General features: G+C 38.0%; 1 protein-coding gene across 1 annotated transcript in view; it reads left to right on the top strand.

Annotated features, from left to right (window-relative positions):
* The window catches only part of ube2h (ubiquitin-conjugating enzyme E2H (UBC8 homolog, yeast)), a 54,810-nt gene that overhangs the window by 6,065 nt on the left and 24,353 nt on the right, over positions 1-24,392 (top strand). The window contains exon 2 of the mRNA XM_017710691.2: positions 19,019-19,095. Within this exon, the coding sequence (XP_017566180.1) occupies positions 19,019-19,095 (77 nt within the window). The remainder of the gene's footprint in view (positions 1-19,018; positions 19,096-24,392) is intronic.

Here is a 24,392-nt window from a genome sequence, read left to right as displayed (position 1 = left end):
CCTTGAGAGCCACATTTAGAGCACGCTTTAGCTCAGCTGTAGCCGCTTTTCTTGCACCTCAGTCAGGAAACCTTTCTGCGAGTTTCTTGTAAAATGTCTCCATTTTGACCCTTTATGAGGCTATGAGCGAGTTTCTCATTCACCTGCTTCTCTTTTGAATTGTCCCGCTCCACCTCAAATGGTGCCAGAGATGCCAGGTTGTACTGCTATGCCATTTAAGGTGGAACGGGAAAGTCCGAAAGAGAAGCTGACTTTTGTTTCACGAGTTGTTGCAGATTAAACGTATCATGAAACCAGCTGAGTGCTTATAAATACAAATAAGTCCATTCGTTTACAAATTATCAACGGTCTTCTTAAATCTCTCTCTTTGCCAATCATTATCTGCATTGCTGTATAGCAAACAGCCTGCGCGTTAGTCTTCAGCACTAAAGGTTGGTGAATTAAGAGTCTGTCTTAGAATGATGTGTTCTTAAGATCAGTAGAGCTTTATTTTACAGCACAGGAGGATTTTACATAAAAATGATGAGCAGTGGAGAGAGTTCATCTGCGCAGGCCTGATTCTCAACTCAAACAGCCAGGGTCACTGAGAATTTTGAGGCAAAAATGTTGCAGAAGTTCAACAAAGGACTCAGAACATCATGTTTGTACAGATGCTGAAATGTTAAAATTAGACCAGTTTAATTTCAACAGTTGTTTGGTTTGTATTGTTGTTTTTGTTAGGAAAAACCTGGAATGATTGACTTTACTTGGTCATATTGTTGGTTACACATATTATTTATTTATTTTTTTTGTATATTTGCAGCTTTTCAATTGTATGTTTCCTTCTGGCACTTGATTAAATGCAGGCTCTTGTTCACACTGTCAGTTGAGTTTGTTTGTCAGGTGGAGATTCAAAAACATTCTGACAATCGCGCTTTGAAATTAGCTAAAAAGTAGTGCACTACTCGTCAAAAAAGTAGCTAAAAAGCAGCCACTACTTTTTCTGGAAAAGTAAATTGTAGCTAGCTGCAAATGTTGGGGAAAGTAGCTAACTACTAATTTTTCAGTAGCTATCCCAACCTTGGTCACATTTAACTGGATTTTGTGTAACACAGTATGCCAAATAAAACCATGGTTGAATAAAAAAAACAAAAAAACATTGTATTCAGTTTGTCATGTTATTAGGGTTTTTTATTAGGTTTGCATGTATTAGGTCGTTTTTCTGTTCCAACTGATATGATAAATGGCATACTGTGTGTTGTGAATTTATTTTTTAATTATTACAATATTAGTTTTCCTATATCACCCACCTCGAAGCTATAGTCACTCAAGTACACCAACGAAAAAACATTTATCCGAATGATTAACAGTTCTGTTTTTGTAAGTAACTCAGTGATTCACCAATTTACAAAATTACTGTGCTTCAGTGATGCTGTATGTTACTGTGAAAAGGTGCATGTTTGAAGAGAAGATGACTACATGTTTGGCCACAAACTAGCAGCAAATTATTTCTATAGCTCTCTCCGTGATATCTCTTTCAATCCCATATTCATTCAGTTTGTATTTTTACTTTTCTTGAGCAGGCATAAAGTATAAAAAGATCCTTTCCCGTATAATTTGGTACCGGAGTGCCATCTGAATCTTCAGTGCTATTAGTTAGGGATGTAGCAATACTATTTTTAAAATGATTTTTTTTTTTTTTTTCTTGGACCAAATACATATTTTTAGTACTTGCAAATGATAACATACTGAATAAACTACTAAAAATTAAGCAGTTGTAGGTGTAAATAAGTGCAGTGCACCTTAACAGTTAAATAATTCAAATTAATAACTTTTGAAGTGCCTTAAATGCAACTGTAGTGATCTTGGATAATTAAAGTAGCATAATTACAGTGGAGAAGAGTGAGTTCTGTTCCAAATCAGAAAAGGGCTGTAAAATAGCTGTAATTTTGCTCTTTGTCTGTGTCTGTCAGTGACTGACATCGGCAATCATGTCCGAGGCTACTGCATTCAAGTATCTCAGGAGTTATGTCTTCTTTGAGTCTTTTGTTTGGGTAGTTGAGCTGTAGTTGAATGTCCTCTAAAGCCAGATACTGTGCAATCCAAGATATCTTGTTCTTCCACTGACTGTACGTTTGAGTAGGTAGTCACATATGAACAAAGCCTATGATTTTATATAGTCGCTGTGAAAACACTCCGTCCATTCTATAAGAAATGCTGTGTCAATGAATAACTTCAAATAAAGCTGTTTCATTGAAAACACCTGATGTAGGGCAATATGGTCTGCCTACGGTTAATTTTACAAAAAAAAAAAAATCACCATGGTAACGTTTATACCTCACTATTCTGTAAACTCTGCATCTATTGGTAGAAAATGTTGACTTTCCTGCCTCCGTTTATCTGGCCAGCTTGTGTAAACTGTTGTGATTTGTGATTTTTGTGTCTGACCGTTAGTCAGTAGCACTTCACTGTTTGTTCTCTAGTGTGACAGCTACGTGCTGCTTACATCACACAGTATCAGCGGGTATTGGAGATGACTTGATTTTGGGGGGTATCTTCCAAAACTGTTGGGACACTGTAAAATTTAAATAAATGTAAAAAAAAAAAAAGAAAAAACAATGATTTTGTAAATCTCATAGACCCATATTTTATCAACGATAGAAGATGGAACACATGTTGAAAGTGAGACATTTTACCATTTCATGACTAGCATTAACTCATTTGGAACCTGCTGGCACCAAGGTCAGGGCCATGTCTACCATTGTGTAGCGTCCTCTCTTCTTTTAGCAACAGTCTGTAAATGTCTGGGACATGAGGAGAGCAGTTGCTGGAGTTTTTGCAGAGGAATGTTGTCCCATTGTTGACTTGATGTAGGATTCTAGCTGCTCATCAGTCCTTTGTTTTCTTTGCCAAAATTTTCATCTTGTAATGCGCCAAATGTTTTCTGTTGGTGAGAAGTCTGGACTGCAAGCAGGCCAGTTCAACACCCAGACTCCTCTTCTGCAAAGCCATGCTGTTGTGATGGATGCAGTATGTGGTTTAGCATCACGTTGTCTGAATGGGTGCATAGGAAGAAGACCGAAATCTCAAATGGTAACTTTACAGGAGAAGGAAAAAACCTTTTTTTAATGCAAGTCAAAGGAATCTGATTTCTTTTGGTCCATTTATCATAAAATTTGTGCACAATGTAAAAGATATCCGGTATTTTCAAATTATTAAAAACTAAAATGGAGACATGGGGTTTTGTTCTGACAGCAGTGATATGATATATAAATTATTGTTATAAAACCTGTTTGTTTTTATATATATATATACTGGTGTGTGTGTGTGTGTGTGTATGTGTGTGTGTATGTGTGTGTGTATGTGTATGTGTGTGTGTATGTGTATATGTGTGTGTGTGTGTGTGTGTATGTATGTGTATGTATGTGTGTGTGTGTGTGTGTGTGTGTGTGTGTGTGTGTATATATATATATATATATATATATATATATATATATATATATATATATATATATATATATATATATATATATATATATATATATATATAAATAAATAATATTACACACACACTGGTGTATACTGTTCAACATCGATGGCACCTTTCTAGATGTGTAAGCTGCCTACATCAGGCACTAGTGAAGCCTTATACCATCAGAGATGCAGACTTTTGAACTGTGCACTGGTAACAAGCCGGATGGTCCCTTCTCTTGAGTCTGCAGGACATGGTGTCTGTGGGTTTCAAAAAGAATTTCAAATTTCCGATTCATCTGACCGCAGAACAGTTTTCCATTTAGCCACGGTCCCTTTTAAATGAGCTTTAGCCCAGAGAAGATAGCAGCGTTTCTGGATTATGATGACACTTGGCTGCTTCTTTGCATGATACAGCTTTATCTTGCATTTGTGGATTGTGTGGCGAACTGTATTCACAGACAGTGATTTCTGGTAGTGTCCATGAGCCTGTGCAGTGATTTTCCTGTACAGAATCATGCCTGTTTTCAGTGCCATGACACCTGAGGGCCTGAAGATTGAGCTTCCAACATGACCTTGTGCCCTGTGTCTTACAGGGATTTATCCAGGTTCTTTGAATCTTTTGGTTTGGTGTACGGTGGATTTTGTGATATCCAAAGTCTTTTAAATTTTACGTTAACCACTTTTCTAAAATTTCTCACAGACTTCTTGCAGATTGATGAACCTCTGCCTGTCTTTGCTTCTGACAGACTTGGCCTCTCTAAAAATGCTCTTTTTACACCCAGTCATGTGATTTAGTTGCTAATTGCTCCTCTATCTTTTTTTAGTAGTACCACTTATTTTTTCAGCCTTTTGTTGCCTCGTTCCCACTTTTTGGAGATGTGATGCTGTCGTCAAGTTCTAAAGGAGTTAATGTTTGTCAAGAAATGATGTCTGGCTGTTTACATCTGGTATGTGATCTGTTGTGAATAAAATATAGGTCTGAGATTTGCAAATCATTTAATTGCTTTTATTCACTTTCATTTACATTTTAGTGTCCCAACTTTTTTGGAATTTCCAGTATCTGTATAGATGCATCTGTACTTTTTGTTGTGTATGTTGTAACCCTCTTTTTGCTTTATTGTCTAATGTGCATGTCCTCATGACAACTAGAAATTCGGTTTGATTTAAAATAAATAAATAAATAAACCGTGCGTCACAAAGTAGGGCTACACATACTTGCGTAAAATTCAAAACCATTCTCAAGTTGAATGTAAAGCTCACCAATTCAAATACCACTTCTTTATAGGAACAGTTAAATGGTTAATCATTAATATCCCTACTTCATATTACAATGTCCAGAGATAAAATAAAAATGTACTACCAATGCGCCTGTTTCCCCCCGTCTCTCAATTGTTCAAATGGTTTAAGATTTGCTTACGAGGCTGACCTCTGGCCAGCTTCGTTCAGGGAGTGACCATACTTGAAAGAATTCTCATCAGCATCCAAGCTGGCTCTGGTTAGCAGCCTTCTTCACTATGAATTTCTCTCAGCTACTATCATAACTTTGTTCTGACTTATAACTTTGTTCTGGATGCTGCACCATGATCATATTTTTAGTAGGCTCATGTAGAGGAGCCAGTTGTGTGTATTGCCGTCATGCAATAAGTCTTATGCATATTTGAAAGAGAAACTTTTTTTTTCTTAACTGGGTAATCATTTACATTCCTAATTTGTACGTTTTTAATATTTTCAAATAACAGTAGGTCGAAGACCATCAAAAAGGAGAGGAGGAAGGTGGGTTAGAAGGCAGCGAGAGAGAAAGAAATGCAGGAGTGTGGAGGTTAGAGTAGGGACTCCGAACATAAGGACAATGACTGATAAAGGCAGAGAACTTGCCCCTTCTTGTTTGCGATAGTGATGGAAAGTTTGACAGATGAGGTCAGGCAGGAGGCTCCATGGACCATGATGTTTGCAGATGACATTGTAATCTGTGGTGAGAGTAGAGAGCAGGTGGAAGAGAATCTGGAGAGGTGGAGGTTTGCACTGGAGAGGAGAGGAATGAAGGTCAGTAGAGACAAGACGGAATACATGTGTGAGTGAGAGGGAGGCAGGTGGAAAGGTGAAGATGCAAGGAGTAGAGGTCGTAAAGGTGGATGACTTCAAATATCTTGGGTCAACCATCCAGAGCAATGGACAGTGCAAAAAAGAGGTGAAGAAGAGGGTGCAGGCAGGATGGAGTGGGTGGAGACGGATGTCAGGGCTGATGTGTGACAGAAGGATAGCAGCAAGAGTGAAAGGGAAGGTTTAAAAGACAGTAGTGCGTCCTGCTATGATGTCTGGTTTGGAGACTGTGGCTCTGTCTCAAAGACAGGAGGCTGAGCTGGAGGTGGCGGAGATGAAGATGCTGAGATTTTTGTTGGGAGTGACAAGGATGGACAAGATTAGAAATGAGCAGATCAGGGGGACAGTGAAGGTGGAGCAGTTTGGAGATAAAGCCAGAGAGGCCAGGTTGAGACGGTTTGGACATGTGTTGAGGAGGAATAGTGGATATATTGGTCAAAGAATGTTGGAGCTGGAGCTGCCGGGTAGAAGGAGAAGAGGTAGACCTCAGAGAAGGTTTATGGATGTAGTGAAGGTGGACATGGAGATGGTTGGTGTGAAAGTAGAGGAGGCAGTAGATAGGGCAAGATGGTGGCAGATGATCCGCTGTGGCGACCCCTAAAGGGAGCAGCCGAAAGAAGAGTATTTTCAAATAACGCTTCTGCCTTTATTTAAGTAGGAAGTTGGGAACTGACTGCATGTGGACTGCTTTGCGATTGGTTACACCTCAGTTTAGAACTTTAGCGCTCTTAATTTTAGACAGATAAAATGTTTTATTGAAGTTGTAGTTTGAGAGTATTGACCTTAGCTTAGAGAAGTGTCGCATTGATTTGAGAGATACTGTGTTGGGGAGGTTGTCCCCATTTGCAGCAGCGATAGCCTTTAATGTCCTAGGAAGGCTTTACATAACAATTACATTGGAACCCTGGTGTGAAGATTTGATAACATTCAGCTATGAGTGTTCGTGCAGTCAGGTCCTAATGTTGAACTCCTTCTGAAGATATTTGATGGTGCTCCATCGCTCCAGAGAATGCAGCTCCACTGTTTCACATCCCATTGCTGGGTAGCTTTATAACCCTCTATCTAACGCTTGGTGACATCAGGCTCAAGTAGGATTTGTTTTGATATTTTCATGGTATGATGACGGTCAAAAATTGTATTACAGTTGTTGGCCAACCATATGAAAACACACTAAGTTGGTTGTAATGAAAAGTGACTTATGATTTTTTTTAATTTAAAAGTGATTGAAATATGAAAATCATTGTTTATACGTGCATTTAACATAAGGGTGTTATCTTTGAACCTTTTTTTTTTTTTTTCTTCTCAATTTTACTTTTTGTAGGCAGATCTTCAGTGTCATGGTACTTTTGTTTATCTCTGTGAGTGCAATGAACAAAAAGCAAAAGGAAGCCAAAGTATGTAAATCTGTTGGTACTATTAATAGTAGCCTCAGTTGTTTTGTTGGACCTCTGTGCTTAAGGCAGTGATTTCTTATTGGATTACATTATGGTGCTGTTAAAACACCTTGCTGAAAATAAAAATAAATAACTCATTTGACAACAAATATTGGACAATGCCTTTTCTGTGAAATATCCCCATCAGTGACATCTTGTCATTATTAGGTCTAAAAAAAAAAGTTTGTAAGCGTTTAATGGGGGGAAAAAAACAAAACACAAACAAAAAAAGAGATGCCCGTTTCAAGGTATTGTGTGTGTGTGTGTGTGTGTGTGTGTGTGTGTGTGTATGTGTGTATATATATATATATATATATATATATATATATATATATATATATATATATATATATATATATATATATATATAAAAATTACACACAGTTTCTTGTAAAATGTCTCAATGTTCAACTGATTTCATTCGAATTTTCCCATTCTGTCTTAAATGCTGACTGAGGCACTGGATGAAAGTGCTGCACCATTTAAGGTGGAACAGGAAAATTCAAAAGAGAAATGACTTCATCTTCACAACTTTTTAGAGATACAGTCTCTTTTTAAAACAACACTCTTGGGAATTTTTGACCAATTTTCTAGAAGCACATTTGTGAGGTCAGGCACTGATGTTGGATGAGACGGCCTAGGTCCCAGTCTCTGCTCTAATTCATTCCAAAGGTGTTCTATGGGGTTGAGGTCAGGACTCTGTACAGGCCAGTCAAGAATGACACTCCTTCTGTTCATTTGGTGGTGATGTAGCATGTATATTTACTAGTGCTGTGAAGTCCATGTCCCCACTAACAAAAAATGTAACTGCACCTGAAAATGTGTGTTGGAGCTGCAGCTTAAATAGGTTGAGAATCATGGGCGTAACGCTGAAACCGTGACACCATACCAGGCTCAGTCCTTGGGTGGTTGCCCCAGAGGGTCCCATTCTATGGGCAGTGTTATTTATGGAGGTTATACCAGCTGTGTATACACGTGTGCCAGCAATGGATTAGTTTTAAAGTAGATGAATTAGCTTGTTAGAAGGGGCGTCTGGCAACTCTAGCTCTTTACTGCTTTGGCTGTTTATATGAGGCAGTCGTGAAATGAATTGGGTGAGCATGTGTTTGGTTAATCACAATACAGAAGACCTGTTCTGCCTAATACAGTAATATACTTAATTGACTTCAAACACAGGCTGACCTTTTGCAACTTTGCGTACTTAAACCTTGATGGAATTTCACTAGTTTGTTGGCCCGTATGTTTTCTTGATTCTTGAAAAAATACCGGAGTAGTGACCTCAGTATTTAAATACTTGCATCTGAAACAAGAAAACAAAAATCTTGTCTTTTTATATTGTTATTTTCTTAAATATGCTTCTTATTCAGTTTGATTGCTTGTGTTAAATTGTTACTTTACTTATGCGTCCTGAGTACTTGTAACGTTAGATCTCAAGAAGTCAAAGTTGTTCTGCGTAGCTTTAGCATGGCATCTCATAAGCAGCGGGTAGTACAGTCTGGCAGAACCACAGTTACTCTAAAGTTAGCTGAGAACCGGTCACTGCTGATTTAGTCTCGTCACTGTTTCCATATTGAACCTCATAAAAACCTTCATAAACCTCTGAGTAACTCATTGTCTTCATGCTAGTTACAGACTTGACAGCTACTCATAACGGACCAAATTGAGGCAATTGCAGATAGCAGTGATTGGAGGGCTAAGAAGATAAGGTGGTATGTGGTTTAGAGCATAATGATGTGATGGGTCATAACACAGTGACACTACTCACAGAAAAGTTCAAATGTCACTTAATGTGGCTTAATGAATATTCTATCCCCATTTGACTGGGTAGACCTGTATGGGCTGCACCACTGAGTGGCTACAGCATTATCAGACTGGTGCTGTTTTCACATCAAAAAATAATGAGTGGAGGTTCAGTCCCTTCTGATTCTGCTCCAGTTTTGGCAGTGCCTTTCTGCAAGCACAAAATCTAACACGTCTGACGCACGCCGTCTCTCTGTACTCCGTCTAAGTGAACATTATTTTCATCAAAGTGCAGGGCTACTGGAGGGTTTGAGAAAACAAAAATACAACCCCACTCTAAAACAAGAGACTTTATAATACTCAAACTATTATACAGTTCATTGTTGCGTTTATGAAATCAGAGCAGTGCTGCAGTACCCTCGGCAGACCCCCCTTCCTATGTCCCTGCTGCCAAAAAACGTTTCTATGTGGTGTTTTGCTTCTTAATTTCTACAAGACTGGAGTTAACTTCTTAGCTTCAGCTTTTTTGTTAGAATTTTCCATTCCACTTTAAATGGGGCAGCACTTAAATTAGTTAAAACAGCAAGATATTGTTATATTAAGAAATCATTCATAGTGAAGGAAAGATGCTCATTAAAAATATTGAACTATTGATTGTCAAAAAATATATTGGTCACAACTTAAGACATTTGCTTATTTTAAAAATTTATTTATTTATTTATTTATTTATTTATTGGCCATTTTCTGACCTGCTAATTTTTCATTTTTCGTATGGAGGAACAAGTCTGAGCATCTTGGTAGCATATGCTGAGTAAGTTCCAAGGTAACAAGCCCACAAGCACCTAGTGTAATCCTCCTTTAGCATTTTGCTAACACGAACTGCCTTTTTTGAAATGTAAAAAATGCCACCCAAGCTCTTTTGTAGTGTCTGATGCTGAGACAGCTTGGCTCATCAGCCGTCATGGCTGTAAATACATGGTCAATTTTTTTATTATTATTATATATAAAAAATATTTTAAAATGTATTTAGAGACTGTTGCGAATATTGACAAAGGCTGTTCTAACAGAGACACCTAACACCCGAGTTAAAAAGGAAATTGTGAAAGAACAGAGATTCAGCAGTTAAACGCAAGACAAACCAGGTTCAAGCCCCCAAAGACAGCAGGACATTACAGCCAACATTAATCTAGCCTTGAGGTAATAAATGCATGAACTAGCTTTTCTGTATCCTGTAGACACAACGCATTTATTAACTTAGCAATATTGTGGAGATGCAGGAAGGCTATTCTAGTAATATTGATTATATGTGTGTCGAAGAACAGATCAGGATCTATTGTGACACCAAGATTTTGTACAGATGAACCTGACGCAACTGAGAAACTTGAGTGTTAAATTAGGGAGTTTGTTTCTAGCAGCTTTAGCAGTCCCAGCTTTACTATTAAACTCAGCAATTGCTTTATCACTTAGCAGCGCAAGATTTGTTAGTCAGCAGATTCCTCTAAAACTCAGAATAAGGCTCTGGCAGCCTATAGATTGTAGTTATTTAAAACCAGTTCCAATTCATATGGGCTTACTTGTGTCTAGACACATTTAAGATAAAGAATTTCAAGAGAGTGTGCTGAAGTGCATAGTGTGCAGAGATCACCAACTTTCTGCAGAGTCAATCGCTTCAGACCTCCAAACATGTGGACTTCTGATTAGCTCAAGAACCGCGTAGAGAGCTTCGTGGAATGGGTTTCCATGGCTGAGCAGCTGAATTGAAGCCTTACAGCACCAAGCACAATGCAAAGCATTGAATGCAGTGATGTAAAGTGCCACCACTAAACTCTAGAGCAGTGGAGACGTGTTCTCTGGAGTGACGAGTCATGCTTCCCCATCTGGCAATGATGAATGAATGACTACGAACCAGGCCTTCTCGTCCAACATCTGTGAGGTCAGACACTAATGCTCTTCTGGACGATTGGTCAAAAATTCCCATAAACACACTCCTAAACCTTGTGGAAAGCCTTCCCAGAAGAGTTGAAGTTGTTATAGCTGCAAAGGGTGGGCCGACATCATATTAAACCCTATGGATTAAGAATGGGATCTCACTCAAGTTCATTTGCATGTGAAGGCAGATGAGCGAATACTTTTGGAAATATAGTGTATTTATATGAAATGGTTTTTCTCTAGACTCAGTGGTTTAGTCTGAGGAATGATTCCATTCTGATTCTGAGGTCTGAGGATGTCCCAAAATGTACCCTGTAGCCCTGCCTAATGCTAATTAACATATATTTGCATATTGGTCAATTTGAAAATAAATAAAAAAATAGTGGCAAATGGAAATTAAATCTCCAGGAGATGGCACCCGTGTTTGTTTCCATTTGCCTTTTCATTCTGAAGCGTAAAGCGCGTCCACGCCAAAATTTGAATTGTAAATGGTCACTTTGTTGCTGATTTGATCTATTTTTATGTTTTCATTTTGTAAATTATGCATCCATCGCTATGAAAAAGAAACGAGAATGTAAACATTGCATTTTGATTTTAGTTTTGACATGTATTCTGCTTTTCATGAAGAAAAGGTAAAGCCAAAGTGAAGCTTGGATTTTCTTTTCTCTGTTAGCTTTTTCATTTTAGATATAGCCATGAAATACCAGAATAACGACTAAAATGAAACGACAAATGGCAGTTTTAAATTTATTTTTGTCACAAATGACTCCTGCTTATGTGAGAAAAGAAATGGTAAATGTAGGCATTTCATTTCTTTTTTATCCGGTTAATATATACAAATATCCCATAATACATATGTTTAATTTACAACGAGAAACGTCAAACACTAAGAGAAGGTCCCAAAGCTGAAGCCAGCTTAATGATTGGCAGATAATTCTTAGGAAGTGGAAGGAAGTAGGTGCTTCATCATTTCAAAATTGGGTTGCAGAGATGGGCAAAGTAGCGGCATATAAAAAGTTGTTTTAGAGGCTTGCAGACACAGGGTAATTATTTAAGCTTTAGAGCAATGAGTATTGTGGTGTGACCAGTTCTTACTGTTGAACTTTTTTTAAATTTATATGTTCTGTCATCTGAAACAAAATTGTATATCTCAAAAGGGGGCATACCTTACTTTAATTGTAAGCCAACTTAACTGGATTTTCCCAAAGTCATCTTAGGCCATTTATTTTGGTCCATTTGTTATGAACAACAAAAATGGCGATAAGGTTTTGTTGATAAGTTTGTGGTGGTTTATTTTTATTTATTTATTTTATTTATTTTTTTTTGGACAATTCTGTTTCTTGGATAAGCAGGAAACCGGAAACATTCATAGATTTTTTTTTTTTTTTTTGTTTGTTTGTTTGTTTGTTTGTTTTTGTTTTTTTTGTTATTGACACATGGGCGGAAAACTGACCAAATAAACTTAAATAAAAAAAGTAAGAAAAATTAGTTGTAATTACTGTGATATACTGGGGACATCAGACTGTCTGACCTCAGAGAAGTATAAAAAACATAGATGTGAAGATATTGATGTGTGTTACCTTTAAGTGTGTGCCACAGTTTTTCAAATTAGAGAAATGAGGGAACATCTTTGAGGCCAGCATTCCAATGAAGGGCAGGTGGACCTTTTCAACTCCGTCAAAATAAAATGTCTAGCTTGAAGGCTGCAAAAGGCAAGGACATCGGAATAGGCGCCTGAGAAATTAGAATCTTTGTGCGATGAACCAAATACAGCAACCAGGGGACAAGGTTAAATATTTGAATTGAATATAAAGGGGAAGCAGCCAAACACAGACTGCCAGAAAGCTTTTAAAGCAGGGCAAGACCAAAACATATAAGACAAAGTGGCTGGCAACATTAGTCACAAAGAGATTATCAAGATTTGGGTTAATCTTAGCGGGTTTAACCTTTGTCCAGTACACTCGATCAGCCAACTTAACTGAATGCGATTGTGTAATCAATCATCTTCCTCAAAAGTGAACTGTAATTCCTGTTTCTGCTGTTATTTACTAATGGTACCCGGAATGGGGGCTAAAGGGAAAATGAAGTTACATAATTAAAATATTATGCTTCTGACATTAGCATTAATTTCCAAGTTATTGATATGTTGTTGAGGGGGCGTTAGGGAAGTCTGTATAAGCATTTCTATCCTAGCTCTACGTTTGTACAAATCTTAATCTTTTGAAAAGAAAAAATTGGGTACCAAGCTGGGAGAAAGTACAGAATGTGCCGTCAGCATACAGATCTTTGATCATCTTAATTTCAACTCTGTGCCGGGTAAGAAAAGCAGAATATATCAAAGGTGGGAAGAAGGAACAGGCATGGTAATAGATGGAGACTGAATTCCGAAATGATGCCGTAATTGGTGCCAAATATGCACTGAAGCGTTTAAAATTGGTTTATCAAATGGTAGATTAAAGCTTGATGCCAGGGGAGCATATAATATGGCTTTCAGAGAGAGAGGTCTGGCATCAGTCTCCACTGCTGTTCATGCAGGAATCCTGTCATTCGGCCCATAGATCTTCCTTAACCGAAGACAATAATAATGAATTTAAAAAGTTCAGAGTACTTGGGGGTCAGGATAACACAGATATTTGAAACCGTGTGAGATAATATGGAAGGACGAGACACTCGGAGGCAAATCATTAACTGTAACGTTTAACTGTAATATTAACAGGGAATAATTAACTGTTTAATTTGTAACCTGAGAATGATCTGTGTATGTATTGACATGAAAAATATGTGGCAAAGAGACCAAGTTTAGTAATAAGTAAAACTACTTGTTTGAGTCCTCTGCAACTAAATCGCTCGAGTCCCAGGATCTGTAGGAGTAGTAATTGCTAAATATTCTGTTGGAGTGGCGAAAATCAAAGGCAAAGTTTCGACGAGAAAGGCAAGTTTCCTGACTTGTATCCCAAAGAAGAGGGGGGAAAAACCTAGAACAGACCCCATTAGTGTGAACTGGCGCTAGGAATCTCTTGGCACCTCATGATTCGATTACAATTGAGGGCTGCGATGCTATTATTAAGCAATTTATCAATGAATCTTTTTTCTATACAGGACCCTCCCCCTTCTCACTGTGTGACGTGGTACTTTTAAAGCAAAATATTTGTAATGATCTATTATGAATTTACTTCAATATATTTTATTAATAAAACAAGTGAAAGTGATGGGGAGAGTGAACTGGAAGACTTTCATTCACTGCTTTTGTTTGGAGCACATTAGAACCTGCTGCTGCTCATCTGTGATGAAATGCGCTGTTACGATGAAATAAGATCCAGTGGCGGTGGATGTCCACGCAGCACGTTATAGCCGTCCTGCCCGTTTTCTTTAGTGATTTTATAACTTTGGATTTGGTCTCGTTTTAGAGAGTCCATATATGTTTGGCCAAAGCCAAATTTATACAATGTGTTGTGTGTTGTGTTTTTTTTTTTTTTTTTTTGTGTTTTTTTTTTTTTTTTTTTTTTTTAAGTAATTTCATTCCATATGGTAGAAAGCTAAGTAAAACTTCAGAGTGCAGGGATGGGGTTGTAAAATAGAGAATATGTATGCCACACAACACCCCCAGAGCAGCCAAGGGAGAAAACCAGCCAGGCTGAATATTGCATGTGAAATTTTAAACCTGCCTCATGTGTTTTGAATTTTAAAAAGTTGAACTTTCTGATGACTAGGTAAATCTACCAAAAGATGGGGGAAAATGTGCACCTTGGAGTTCTTGTAGAGAAGCTGGCAGTGCTGACAGGACAGCTGAAGAATCTCATCTTTAGCTGAAAAGTGAAAAGAATCTTCTACCGTATTGATAATATGAAGATTTGTTCCTCTTTGAGCGATTTTCTCTAAATGATTCATTTTCTAAATGATGAACTGTTCTGAATGTGGAGATCGCTTCCTGAATGGTCGTTGTTATAACTTTAAGCGGAGCAGGGGTTAGCTCACCTCTAGCTGTAGATCTGGAGCAGGGAATGCTCGTCTCACTGTGAACAGTAATCCTCAATATTTGGTGAATCAGTAACGTTGTTTTTATGATGCGGAGCCTCGTACCTTAATACCATGAATAGGGCAGGTTATAAGTGCAGTAGAGAAATAGTTGGGTTAGGAAGGGTTGTTGTCAAGAGAGAGCCATGTTGTTGCTAATTCAAACATGAGTGTCCTTGTGTAGATCTAAAGATAAAAATCTATAAAAACTGAATCAGAAAAGGTCTTTTATGATTTACTTGTGACCTTTGGAGTGTGTTGTCTTTTTTTGGGGGGCGTCAAGGTTTGTTAGCCTTTCTCTTCTAATTTTCTGCATAATGTATCATAATGTGATGCAAAAATGGCAATACGCCTCGTACCATTTTAAATTTGCATTATTAGTGCTGCCTTACTGATGGACGGAAGTGAGATTTCACGTTGTTGCAGTTTTTGGAAAAAAAGCATCATAATTTTCAAACACCATGGCATATTATGATAGTTATACTGCCCAACCCAATTTATAACCCAAATTATACAGATCATTCATTTCTTTATTTAGCTTATTTTTTCCTATTTTCTCATTGTAGTTTTATAGTTAAAAGACTACAATTTCAATAGTTTTTTTTTAAATACACAGTGGACACAGTAACAGCTAAATGCATCCAGTATCTGCACATTTTGGATATACATGTTTTACTGTTTGCCAACATCCTCAAAAAATCAGTTTCTGTGACTTATAAATACTAGAATGCAAAGTACAATATAAAAATAAAGAAATACTTCCAGCAAAATACAGCACAACTGCAAGCATATTTTGACTAAGACTGTTACAAAAAGAACAACATTTTCAATATATTCAAAAAAATATACTGAAACAATCCTTCCTTATGATATAGCTGTGCTTTTGTCTTTTCAGCACAATATCCTCAGTTTCTTCTGTCTTTTCCTAGCGTTTTTATTTATGTAACAGGCCAATTTGTTCAGCTGTTCACATGTCTGTTTTGTAAATAGTTTGATTTGGGCCTTTATTGTTTTCTGACCAAACTTTCATTGCTATGGCCAGTGTATGTAGCTTGATTTTCTGTTCATAGTAGAAGCTGTAGTGTTATCATTGTGAGTAAGCACCCTGACTACACTACATTGCCAAAAGTGTTCACTTGTCTGCCTTCACACACACATGAACTTGAGTGAGATCCCATTCTTAATCCATAGTGTTTAATATGATGTTGGCCCATCCTTTGCAGCTATAACAGCTTCAACTCCTCTGGGAAGGCTTTCCACAAGGGTTAGGAGTGTGTTTATGGGAATTTTTGACCATTCTTCCAGAAGGACATTTGTGAGGCCAGACACTGATGTTAGATGAGAAGGCCTGGCTTGCACTTGCCTTGTACTTGTCTCCGATTCATCCCAAAGGTGTTCTGTCGGGTTGAGATCTGTCATTCCAGAGATCACGTCTCCACTGCTCTACAGTCCAGTGGCGGCGCTTTACACCACTGCATTACACGCTTTGCATTGTGCTTGGTGATGTAAGGCTTGGATGCAGCTGCTCGGCCATGGAAGCGCTTTCCACAAAGCTCTCTACGCTGTTCTTGAGCTGATCTGAAGGCCACATGAAGTTTGGAAACCTGTAGTGATTGACTCTGCAGAAAGTCGGTGACCTCTGCGCACTACGCACCTCAGCATCCACTGACCCCACTCTGTCATTTTACATGGCCGACCACTTGGTGGCTGAGTTGCTGTCATTCCCAATTGCTTCCACTTTGTTATAATACAACTGACAGTTGACTGTGGAATATTTAGTAGTGAGGAAATTTCACAACTGGACACAGGTGGCGTCCTATCATGGTACCAAGCAGGAATTCACTGAGCTCCTGAGAGTGACCAATTCTTTCACTAATGTCTGCAGGCCTAGGGGCTTGGTTTTATTCACCTGTGGCCATGGAAGTGATTGGTACACCTGAATTCAATGATTTGGATGCATGCTTTTTTCAATGTAGTGTATATAAACATGGACTCTTGGTCACTAGAGACTAGAGGTGTGGGAATCTCTAGGCATCTCACGATTCGATTACGATTCAGAGAGCTGCGATGCAATTATTAAACGATTATCGATACATCTTAATTTTTTTTTTTCTATACAGGATTTCTATTTTCTCACCAAGCAAGGATGTGGTACTTTGAAAGTAAAGTATTTGTAATAATCCACAATGAATTTGATTCTAATACCTTTTATTAATAAAACAAATGGAAGTGATGAGGCAAGTGAACTGGAAGGCTCTCATTCACTGCTCTTGTTTGGAGCATATGAGACACTAGCTGCCTCTCATCTGTGATGAAATGCGCAGTTACAGTGACAAGATTCTGTGGCAGTAGATGTCCACGCAGCAAATTACAGCTATCCTACCCAGTCTTGTTGTAGAGAGTGGAGATAGCTGTGCCATTAAAATGATTTCGGAACGGGTTGTGCACCATAACGCGAAAGCGCTGGTTCAAAATGACTGACAACTGGCATGCAGACTGCAAGTCACATAGCAACGCAGTCTCGCCTGGCTAGTAGCTAACGAAAAAGCAGAGAGAGAGAGAGATTTAAGATGAACATTTGGAGACGAATGGACTTTTGTAAGCACATTTGTAAGCACCACAGTTATGCCTGGTTCACACTACACAACTTTTTCAGTCGTCAGGTTTTTGTGCCGTTCACACTACATGACTGGTTGTGCTGTAATTGCGAGTCTTTCAGTTGTGGCTTTCACACTAGATGACTGATCGGTGACACGGTCTCACGAATTAAACGACTTTCACCCTGGGGGATCGCCGACTCATCTGGCTGCTGTCCAAAAACGCAAGAACACACAAAAACTAAACTCTCGTGAGAACTAGCAATACCATGTAGAAGAGGTCATTTCCAAAATGGACGTCAAAAAACAAGCAATCAGAGTTGTCACTGCGCTGATTTGTAGTGAGAAAAGAAAGAAGAAAAAACTATCAACTGTTCCTCCATTTCTTGTGCCCAAGTAGAGCGAGAACCTCTTGTATTCATTATTCTGTTTGTGTACTCCTAGACGGTCGCGCAGAGAGATCTTCAACGGTGACGCGGTTCTCTCTACGCGTTTCCATTGGCTGTAGCTAGACACTGCTGTTGACTCAGTCGCCGACTGGGCCGACCACTCGGTGAGCGTCATTTAGCTGTTCACACTACACGACTGAGCGAGCGCCAAGTGATCGCCGATTTGCCTCCGACCACAGGTTTCTGTCGGCGATCTACAAAACAGTCGGCGACTGAAAAACCAGGCTAAAATCGTGTAGTGTGAAATAGGCATTAGTTTCCTGGCATGTCAAACGCTGAAAAGTTGCGAAGATGAAGTCAACTGGTCTGCCGAGTTTTCCCGTTCCACCTTAAATGGTGCCGCATTTACATTCAGTGCCTCATGCAGAATTTAAGGTGGAACGGAGAAAATTCAAACAAGAAGCTAGAGAGTAAGAAGCAAATTCAGCCTCATAAAACAGTCGAATATTGAGAGACATTTTACAAGAAACTGTTCAACTTTTGAGGGAAAGGTTTTTTTTTTTTGGCGGAGGTGGGAGGAAAGTGGCTGTAGCTAAAGCTTAAAGCAGAGCAAAGTAAGTCCACCTTATACTAGGACATGCTGAGACATAATGAACTTTAAATGCTTTTAATGCAGAGGGTGCCAGTCAGATTTCTTGTTCATCCAGTTGTGTTTTTCGTTATGTGCTGCCACAGACTGTCCGGGCGCCGCGCTTCCAAGTTCCGCATTTTACATTCCCTCAACATTGCTTTATAAATTAAAATTGTGTTTTGACATTTGTGTATCATTCACGTCTGCATCGGGATGTATCCAAGAATCGATATTTCACAGATTATTTATTTATTTCTTTTTGTTTTGTTTGTTTGTTTGTTTGTTTATTTAATTCTGATATGCCAGTTATTGTAATATGACACATTGTTTACAGTGTTATTGTTTTGCTGTCCAGTGTTGACCACAGAGGGTTTTTTGTTTCTTTACCACTTTTGCACTTTGCTTACTCACAAGCGTGTTCAAGGAGCCAGATTTCATAAAGCTGATTTGTGGCAACTATCCAGAAAAACTGTATACAGAAACAGACATTGAGTTTAAACTAATGATTTACATATGTTGATATGCACAACATAACATAATAGGTAGTGAAGTTAATTACCACCCCCTTGTTTTTAATATCTTCTGTCTAATATTTTGGTGTTTGGTTTTATTGAAAATATTCATTTCTTGTTTATCCTGTCTACATGAAGGCAGATTTTGGAAGAAAAAGCATTTTGTTTAATATAATTTTTTGACAGATATTTGGAATCAACCTTAACCTCTGCCATTCAGCATTGAGAGTAAACATGAAGTCACAATCCTGAGTGGACTTAATGAATTTGTAGTGAAGTTTTATGGACCACAAGGAAGTAAGTTTGATATTTGATATTCTTTCCAAGCTTAAGTACTAACAAATGTTGCTAGATTTGCTATATTGCTAATATTTTGACATTTTATATTCTTTGTATTCATGCTGGTTTCATGTCTTTATGGTCTTTATAATCTTTATACCACTTTCACTAAAATGTTTGGTTTAATAAGCATTTAAATGTCTAAAGGTCTAACAACTTTTTTTTCATGTAACTAAATGCATGAAAATGACATCAGTTACTTCAATTTGCCTAGAACAAATGTAAGTTTCCTCACAATGAAGGTTTCTGCATTATATCTGTTCATGCTTACATGAATTAAAACTGTTTTATTAATGCTTATATTTCAGTGCTTTATAGTTTTATGTTGGTCTGATAATGTACATGGCCAAAAGTATGCAGACACCTACTAATTAGTGTGTTCAGCTGTTTCAGCAACACTCATAGCTAACTGCAGTTCTAACATGGGACACCACTTTTTGTTGAATTTCCGTCCTTCCCTGCTCTGGTCCACTCTGTGCTTTTTTTTGTGAAGTGGAAAAATCTAGCAGCATCAGCAGCTGAGGAGCAAAGTGGTAGCCATACAAATTCACATAATGGGATGGTCAACTGCTGAAGCGCATTGTTTGTTTGTCCTCGTTTGTAGCACTCAACCAAGTTCCAGACTGGAACCTGAAAGCAACTTCCAGCTTTGTGGCAGGAGTTTTGGGGAAGGCCCTTTTCTGTTTCCCTGTGCATAAAGCAAGGTCTATAAAGAAATGGGTTGCTGAGTTTGGACAGGAAAATGTTGTTGGGGTTTTTTGGGTTTTTTTTTTTTTTTTTTCTTCTCCTCGTTTCAGTGTAATAATGAAAGATGTGAAATCACACTTTTCAATTATGAACGTGCCCCAGTTCCTGATTTTAAGATGGCCAGTTGAACAATTTGAAATGTAAGAAACAAGAAAACGGTGGCATTTAGTTTTTTTGGAATGCAAGAAGATGCGTCAGGTTTGTCATTTTGAATTGGAGAGTGTGGGTGGGCAGTTGCACGTCATAGCCCAAGCCTCAGGATGACATGTTTGTGCAAACCTCTACAATTAAAAGTTGTGTTTATCTTTTGTAGTAAAAATCAGTTGGATTTTGAAATGAAACATAGCTCAAGCATGTTTAACTGTGGTAGACTCATGTTTTGTTTTTGGTTTGGTTTGGTTTTGTTTTTTATTTTAAATGGAGGGCTTTGTGGAAAACAAGTCCTTATGCAGCTTGATCAGTGGCATGCAACTAAGGGCATCAGGCTCTTCCATGCTTACCAGTCTAAATGATTAACTGTGTGTTCATTTTGTAGACATGAACGAGAATCAAAAAACTAATCACAAAATTAAATAAAACAACGGAATAAAGGGTCTTATTCTATTTATTCAAATTTTTAAAAATCTCCTTAACCAGGCATAGTCGTGCATTTACATTTATGGCATTTGGCTGATGCTCTTATCCAGAGCGACTTACAATTTGATCATTTTACACAGGTGCAGAGTGCAGTCATGATCCCAGAAGCTCAGAACTTGCAGAAATCAGGCCTGTTTGCTGGGGTTTTGCAGAATCCTGACTCCAATGGCAGCTACCACAGTATTATAGGAAGAATATGAACACAGGACAGCTCCAGGTTTAGTCTGGAGCAGTAACACAGCTGCTACAAGTTTACGCCTGATGATGTGACTTTACAGTATTAATTTTTGTCATCCTTACTGAGCAGTGACTTTCATTTTGTCTTTGATTTCACTGTTCAATAGTGGGTGTCCTGTAGAGTCTCTTCCCCACATTGCTTCGGTTTTTTGCTGATAGATTAGCCAAGTCAGAAATATAAATGCCTATAAAAATGTCATGGGCCTACTCCCGGCATTTTGGGAGACTATCTCTTCAACATTCACGCCCAGTCTTTCCTGTCTTTAGTTGTATGTATTTATTTATTTTATTTTGGGACCTATGTGAGCTTCTGAGACCATACATGCCCTCTGCATGTTAATTTTCGGTGCACATGATGGAAGATGTTATATTTGGAAAAATAAAATATGGCCTTTTATTCCATTGTTTGTTTGATTTTATCATTTAGTTTGTGAAGGTGTAAAACGAAGCGAATGCTATTTTAATGTTAAAAACGAAAGTGTTTAATTTTTCCTGTTTTTTGGTGACAAAAGATAAATGGTGTTTTGTTTTAATCATGACATTGGTTATTTGATTAGATCAGAACATTGAAACTAAAAACAGCTGAAATTCCTATTTGCATTTTATAACTTTGGGAGTTCAGATGGAAGTGAGAAACGAAGTGAACTGAAAAGGGGCCACCGAGGTGGATTGCTGAGTACAGAATGGGTGACGATTGCGCCGACATTGAACCATGACCCGCAACCCACCAAACAGCACAGCAAGCTAATGAACCATTCAGTTTTATAGCCAGTTTCCCTGTTTATTAGCAGATGATTAACAAGTAGTGAGGGGTGATGTGTTTTGCCAAGATATGTGAGGGTACTGCTGTCAAACTAAGAGCATGTCACTACGCGTTTTACACAGACTAGTGGCTGCCGGTGTCTCATGCTCCGAACAAGCATAGTTGTTTTCCAAGATATTGGAAGTAAATTCATTGTGGATTACAAATACTTTACCTTCAAAGTACCAGGTCCTCACACAGTGAGAAATAAAAGAAATCCTGTATAGAAAAAATAGATGCATCAATAATCGCTTTATTATCGCATTGCAGCCCTCTGAATCGTAATCGAATGATGAGGTGCCTAGAGATTCCCTTTGTGGTGATACCAATTGTGAATTAATAACTGTCCCTGATTTAATGGTCATGTTACGTTAAGGGTTCATACATAAAATGATTTTTGCTAAAATGTTTTTAGGATTTTTAATGTTATTATGGATCTAAGTACAGTATTACTGCTGTACCTTTTTGTAATCGTTTTACTTATTAGCGTCCAAATACGCAAGGCGTAGAGCTCTACTGGAATTGGTCAGATTTTTGTTATTAAGGTTCAATCACAGTGTATAGAACCGTATTGTAATAGTCAAGATTTTTAGGTTGCATGGAATCCTATTGCTTTGGCTAAGATTTCTTATTCTGTTTCTCCTCAAAAAAAATCTTAGTGGGGAGGACACTGCAATTCATCCAGACACCAAACTTTGAGGCTAGGTATAGTTTTTGACCCACTGCTCAGGCAAATAAATTGAGCTAAATTGGCCTGATGGTGGCACTATAGAGCAACATTCCATGTTTTGGCCCTTATTTCCTGAACCGTGAGGCCTACAGTCAGAATTCTTGATTCTGTGCAATTGTTGCTTTATTCTACATAACCACCCCTTTGCATGTATTTAGACCTGAAATATCCCATCATAATTTGCAAAACATGTGGCATCCACATTTTTCTACTAGTCTTGAGGTTTTTTTTTTAAGATATCCAAACAATATTTGTCTCAAAGTTCAGTGTAGTCTGGAGGTCAAGAAAAAATATTTCAAAACATTGACTGCTACATGCCAGTTAAGCCCCTCTGTGATTAGAAAATTCACAGACATGAGAAAATGAGGAAAAGCTGTCAAAATGGCTCCGCGAACGACCACAGAAACCTACAAATGTATTTCCTCGTTAAATAATTATGATAACCATTGTATTATCTTAACATCATTTTAATGTATTATGATATTGTTTCTGTAGCTGTCTCTGTAGCTAACTAGCTAATTTCTATTCCACCTTAAGTAGTCAAGCAGTATTGATGCCTGTAGTGCCAAAATGCTGCACAATTTTAAGGTGGAATGGGGAACAGGAGGCTGAAGTCAGAATAGCTATCGTTTAACTTCGTATCACCAATGAATTAGCGGTTGTCGAAAATAAATAATTCTTATATTCTTAAATATAACTAAAGCCCAGTGGCAACGTTAATGAACTTTTCCCTGAAGTCTGGCAGGGTCACCTACAGAGCAGCAAAGTTTGAAGGTTGTCCCATTTCGTAGGGCAAGATTTCAACCACTACCCTTTGTAACTAAGTCACACTCGAAAACAAGGGGTAGGTGGAAAAAAGAAGCTTGCTGGCATGCATCTAAAGTGGGTTTAACTGAAATAGTTTGGCTAACTTTCAAAAGACCACTTGAACTGAAAGATTAACATTTTAATAAATAATACATGAATTATTTATTTTTGTTTTGAGGGAGGCTTTTATGGTGACAATCTTAACGTTGTACAAAGCTCTGTAGATCAGTACATATGAAATGAAGCATGTTTCATATGTACAGACCACTGCTCAGCAGCTCTAGCCAATAAAGGCCTTGTGATGAATTCCTTTTTCATTCTCTCTCTGTAAATAAGCCCCTACTGCATTAGGTCTTGTTGGGGCTCACTGGTCCGAATGGTAACAGGCCTCTTTGTGCATGTTTGTGCTTTAACCCACATATTTCCACTTGTGGCTAATATTATTGTTATGAGGGGTTCAAGCACAAAATGCTGGAACCTTATTCTGATTTAAGATTTTTGTTCTTTTTCTGCCCTAAAACGAATTGTGTAGACCAAACCGTAAGTCATACAAACATGAAACTTGGTCAATGCTAGCTCCCTCCCGCTTTTCAGGCTATTGAGCTCAGCCCAGTTGGCCAGGTGATGGTGCTATAGCAAAGTCTGATGCATTTTGGGCTGGTAATTCTGGACCGTATGTCATGGAGACAAAATTCTTCCTTCTCATTATTGAACATCTCATGGCCCACAAAACAGCTATTTTGGCCATAATAATGACCTTAATAGGTTTTAAGGTAATCAGCATTTTAAACAATCTCACACATTTTTGAGCACAAACTAGTCCCTGGGTTTGCACAAATCTGTTATCAATGGAATTCCAGGAAGCTGAACTTTAATTATTATTAAAAATATTGGAATTTTTTCACAGTATAGCATCCAAATCCCCCCACATAAATAGGGGTGGCCATTATATTGCCAAAAATCACACACATACAGCTCTAACTCGTTTTGATTGTTTGTTGCAAAACATCACAGGTATGTACACTAAGGTCCTGAGTGTTCCTCAGAGCTTGGTACAACTAAAGACAGGGCCAGAAATATTTGGACAGTGACACAATCTTCATGATTTGAATGGATTTGGATTTGAAATGAAACTGCTGAGATTTCAGGTTTAATTCAAGGGGTTGAACAGAAATATCCTATGAAACGTTTAGGAATTGCAGCCATTTTTCTACAGAGGCTCTTCATTTCAGGGGCTCAAAAGTAATTGTACAAATTAACTTTACCATAAATGTTCATTTTTAATACTTTGTTGGG

This window comes from Pygocentrus nattereri, chromosome 1 (assembly GCF_015220715.1).
Source record: "Pygocentrus nattereri isolate fPygNat1 chromosome 1, fPygNat1.pri, whole genome shotgun sequence".
NCBI classification, from domain to species: Eukaryota; Metazoa; Chordata; class Actinopteri; order Characiformes; family Serrasalmidae; genus Pygocentrus; species Pygocentrus nattereri.
This window is presented reverse-complemented; position numbering and strand designations above follow the sequence as displayed.